This window comes from Leiobunum rupestre, chromosome 5 (assembly GCF_980474605.1).
Source record: "Leiobunum rupestre chromosome 5, qqLeiRupe1.1.hap1, whole genome shotgun sequence".
Classification (NCBI taxonomy): domain Eukaryota; kingdom Metazoa; phylum Arthropoda; class Arachnida; order Opiliones; family Sclerosomatidae; genus Leiobunum; species Leiobunum rupestre.
The window spans coordinates 62,877,769-62,883,009 of NC_143388.1; the positions used below are offsets into that span (position 1 = coordinate 62,877,769).

General features: G+C 37.9%; 1 protein-coding gene across 1 annotated transcript; it reads right to left on the minus strand.

The window, feature by feature from the left end:
- Window positions 1-257: 257 nt before the first annotated feature.
- On the minus strand, window positions 258-827 carry LOC149945564 (uncharacterized). Its single transcript, XM_090176605.1, has one exon. It carries the CDS (start codon window positions 825-827, stop codon window positions 258-260), a length of 570 nt encoding a protein of 189 aa, XP_090032731.1.
- Window positions 828-5,241: the final 4,414 nt, after the last annotated feature.

A 5,241-nucleotide genomic window follows, 5' to 3' on the forward strand; every position in this document is an offset into this window, starting at 1 on the left:
AAATTTTATCTTTCCTAAGAAAACGTTTAATTTAACATATTAGTGTCATAATTTTAAAATTTTAACTATAGTTAAAAATCGGACATTTTAAACTCGGAGAAACACGGACAATGATGAGTAATTATCAAGTAAGGACGTATCTACCTTACCCAGCGTAGAAAGTGCAGGGATAGGTCGAGCTTCGAGTAGACACTCTTCAGTTTCGTCTGGAATGACTTAATGGTGGTATTCCGTAGCCTTGGATCTCTGATATTCGGTTAGCGATAAACGTCTTCCAACGTTGTGGTAGTGAAGCAAGCCATCCCAAGACCGTCATCGAGTTTGTCCAACAGTGGAGTTTCTAAGGTGGTTTTCTTAAATGCGTCATGGATTTTCTTGACTAGACGAATGAGAAGCACGGCGCCCCAAAGTTCGAGCTTCGGTAATGACACTTGTTTCAGAGGTGTTACCTTGGTTTTTGCTGCGATCAAATGCGTTTGTACTTTACCATCCTGATTTCTGGTCCGTAAGTATACTGAAACAGCGTAGGCCTTCTTGGACGCATCGCAGAAACCTTGGAGACTAAATTCTTGAGCTCGCTGTTGCGAGATGTGACGCTGAATGTTTAATCGTTTGATATTCTTCAGGTCTATCTGAAACGCCTTCCAATTTTGGTTAACACCATCACGAAGATGATCGTCCCAATTCAACTTGAGTTTCCATAAATCTTGAAGTAAGAGTTTCGTTTTGATGATTATCGGGGCTAAGAGTCCCATCGGATCAAAGATCTTAGCTTTTTCAGAAAGAATGACTCGTTTAGTTTTAATTGGTTTGTCTGTATTTACCATGACTGAGAACGAGAATGTATCTGTTGCCGGTGTCCATAGATTTCGCACATCTGTGCAGGTCGTTAGAAGCCCATTTTCAAAGCTGAAATCCGGCTTCAGTTGAGGTATGCACGGGCTCGTTGTTCTAAAAACATGGTTCGCTCTTTGAATGTCGGTCTATTGCTACTGGTGAGTGATAGTTCCCATTGCTTCCACGATTCGGAATCCAATTTTTCCTTAACTACACGGAGAAGAGGTGCGTCCCAGGAATCTACTGGTTCGTTCAGGGCTCGTAAGGATCTAACACATTCAGTAGTGGTGTCAATCAGTAGACGAATGGCTGTTGCTGATTCGTCCTTGATCACTGGCTGATGAAACAGTCTTTTATTGTGAACATCAATTACTTCTCTGGGCTTGTTGTAGCGGTTTAAAAGAATAATCCAGGCTTCGTTGTAATTGGCATCGGTGATCAAAATTTATTGAATCAGAAGGGCTGCTTCTCCACGAAATGACGACTTCCGGTATTGCAGTTTTTGCGCTCCGGACAATGGTGAATTGTGCACTGTAGCGGTAAATAAGTCATGAAATGTAAACCAATCGGTTAATTTACCACTAAAGATAGGCAGTTCCATTTTTGGAAGTCTGATATCTGCTACTGTCGGTGTCGTTATTGCTGGCTAGGTTTGTTGTGCTGTTGCGGCTGTTCGCTGAGCCAAAATATCTTTAAAGAATATGATAAGTTTCTGTGCCCTTCCGATCAAATCGTTGAACTCAGTTTCATTTGTGTCGAAATCAATTGCAGTACAGGCTAATATAATAGACGTTTGAAGCATTTCCAACTCATGTACAACTCTCTCCGCTTTGCCTTGGTATAGTTTTACTCCGGTGTCCGTGAGTGGTTGAGTTGCGTGACCGGTGACGATTCCTTCAAGTCTTGTTAACTATCCCTTGATGCCACGTCGTTTGTAGAGAGTAAGATGACTATCACTAACCGAACTGTTCCACACGCCAGGATTAGAAGACAAGATTCCTCAGTTTGAGTTGTAGCAGCTCACTGATGTAACGAGGATCCGGCTCGACGGACCAATAATGTTGCGTATACCAGCCGAGGAAATGACAGAAATAATAACTCACGAATTAAAAGTACCGAACAATAATTTATTTATTGTTCATGTCTACTTCGAAGATTAAACAATACTGCCCATAAATCGAAAGGCCATGATATTTATACAGAAAATCGGAATATAAAAAATTAAGTTTACATAACAATCATCTTACTCTGCGATTAAAAAACACATTAAAAATAATAAAAACGCGTAGTTGCGAACAGGACTAGCTGATGATTATTTATTCTAATATTTTAATGTTAAAAATATTTTCTTAATTAGTCGTATTTCGAAAAATCACAAATATAAATCTTAATTTATGAACACTTCAATTGTATATAAAATGAAACTTAATATTAATTAAATAGGGAGCTGTTGGCTCGCGTGGCTTGCAGGGCTTACCACCACCCTCCTACGCATTGTAACCGGCCACCTGAATTAAAGGCTTTAAAGGTGGTGCCTTGGGTATTAGCCTAGCTGATTATTATTTTATTATTATGTAAATATCACTTTTTATCCTTTCTTTCATCGGAAAGTTTAAATAAAACTAAGTTATATGATATAAAACAAAATGTATTTTCCGATAATATTCAATAAAATCGTTTTAATAGATTTTAATTTATTCTAATAATCATCATAAATAGAAATAGCTAAATAATTTCAATTAAGGTAAAAGTTTTATAGTTGGGGTTTAATCACTGCAATAATGATTTAAAAATTCAAAGCTTAATTTTCCCCCTGCTTTAGTATGATTCTTGGAACGATCTAAGGCAACATGTAAACACCTGGTACCTCTGAATCCCCGCAATTTAAAAAATAGAATTGCGTTTTCAATGGAGTAAATAAGGCTTACTTTGGTAAAATAATAATTAATTTTATTGAAAAATAACACTTTACACTTGTTTACAAAGCGAAAGGGGAAACCCCTGGAAGAAATGCGTTCAATAAAAATAAAGTGACTGACAACACAATAAAATAGTACTCCAATCAAGAAATACAAATTTAATTTAAAAAAATAAGAAAATATACCTCAAAACAAGAATTATCAATAATCAAATATTTCATTGAAAAACCAATTCAAAAATATTCCCTGGGAAAGCTCAATATCCTAAGAAAGCTCATCAGAAATATAAATTGAATTTCATAAAAATACAAATAAAAAATGAAAATGTTATTGAAATACGAATAAAAAATTAAGACAAATCCAAAAACCCAAAAACAATATTACAACGTAAATGACTTATTTAATCAATCTACTAAAACTATAAAAACAAAACTACCTGTTTCAAATGAAGTAAACTATAACCGTACTTCCACGGATAAAAACCAAAAACAATATTACACAGCCTCAAGCGCATACTCCACCGAGCTCGCGCCTTTACGAACACATCGAGGTAATCCTATCACCAACACCCGTTTCAGAGATAAATTATTATTTCGTTTCCTCCTTTTAGGGGCAACGAAATAATAAAGACACGAAGTAGTGAGGGGTCCCAACCTTTCAATGCGGAGGGCCTGTAAAAAGGGAATTGCCTGGGATTGGGAAATTCCAAATGTTTCCACTTGAGTTCATTCCATAGACTATATATACGCTTCACTTACTAGACAAGCGTGTTCTATGTCTCAACTTGCATACCGATTGTGGCTCCATCTCGACGCTGGTCAAAATTTTCGCCGAGCTTGAGCTGTGTTACTAGTGGCGCCTCTAGCCGCGGGTCAAATATTAACCCAGCTTTTACAGTGCTACAGAGGTGTTAACAGGTTTTTCCTAGGAACACGCTTGTCTAGTAAGCGAAGCGTATATATAGTCTTTGGTGCATTCGATGTTTTTCGAAAGGGTCATATCGGTAACGTGGTATTTTTGAGTAAAACCCATAGCAGTCGCGTGACGGGTTTTCTAGAAATATTATCAGATCTGTCCCACGTTTTGGTATTGGTTGGCGAGTCTATAACCATGGATAAAATGGAAAATATGCCTTTGGATATGGTCAATATATTAGATGGAGAATTAATCCCCTGTAAATGTAGGAATTCGTGTAGCACAGCCGCTACTCGAGACATAAAAAACAATGTTGCCATACATACGGGAGGGGGGCACTGTATCGATAATGCAATTTGTATTACGCGCCACTATGGTTTATAACATAGATGGCGATACTATCTCTATATTTCATACAACGTTCGTAGTTTGAAGCCGAGTCATTGGCATGACCAGCAGGGCGAACATGGAGCACAATAAAGTAGTTATGTATCAACGCTGCTCGTAATTATTGTCGTTAACTAAGTCACAGTGATTAAGGACGCTGAGAACAACCAAATAACGATACATGGTGCCAGACTTATGGAAATCTACGCCTGCTTTGTCATTTTTTTTTCGTAAACGCCGGAAGGAAGAATGGGAGGTTTAGTAGCGCCAAAGGAGCTAAGCCTTAACGGCAACGCAGACCAAAATTGGCGACTTTTGAAACAGATTTATGAAGAGGCCACCTCACCATCTAAAGGTCAGATTCACAGAAACTATCATTGCTTTTGCATGTAGCAGGACAAGCGGCAATCGACGTTTTCAATACATTTTAGTTTGATGCAACAACTCCAAAGAATTATGCCAATACACTAGCCAAGTTTGAAGAAAATTGTAGCCCTAATAAAAACGAAGTTCATGAGAGGCAAGTTTTCCGTTGGCGAATGCAGCTAGAAGGAGAGTCTATTGAACAATATGTCACAGACTTGAGACTAAAAGCTAAGACATGCAACTCTACAGAAGAGGATAACATGATTAAAGACCAGATCGTAACTGGAATAAGAGATAAGAAGTTACGTAAACGCATGATCCCAGAGACTGACACTGATTTGACATTAGCAAAAGCTGTGTCTATATGTCAAGCAGCTGAAACACTGGCAATGCAACTTCAGGCATGGGGTGAAAATGATTCTACACATGAAGCCCACAAAGAACAAGTTGATGCAATTAGCCATAAACAAGTGAAGAAACCCGCTAAAAATAAGCTGAAAAAAGAAGAGTTTTTACCACAAAAGCAATCGTCTGGATCGTCTATAAGTAAAATCAAGATTTGTTATAGGTGTAAAGGCACTTACGAAGTAATGAAGTGTCCAGCATACGCAAAAAAATGTCTAAAGTGTGGAGGTAACAATCACTTCGCCAAAGCGTGTAAAACACGGAACAAAAAGAAGGTTCACAATGTTGACACAAAAGACAGTGACAGAGATGATTATATATTTGAAACATCGGATGTCCATGCCGTCACAGTTCAAAAAGTGGAAATTCCTGAATATACTCTGAAGCACAAAGAGGAAATACAGACTGTGCC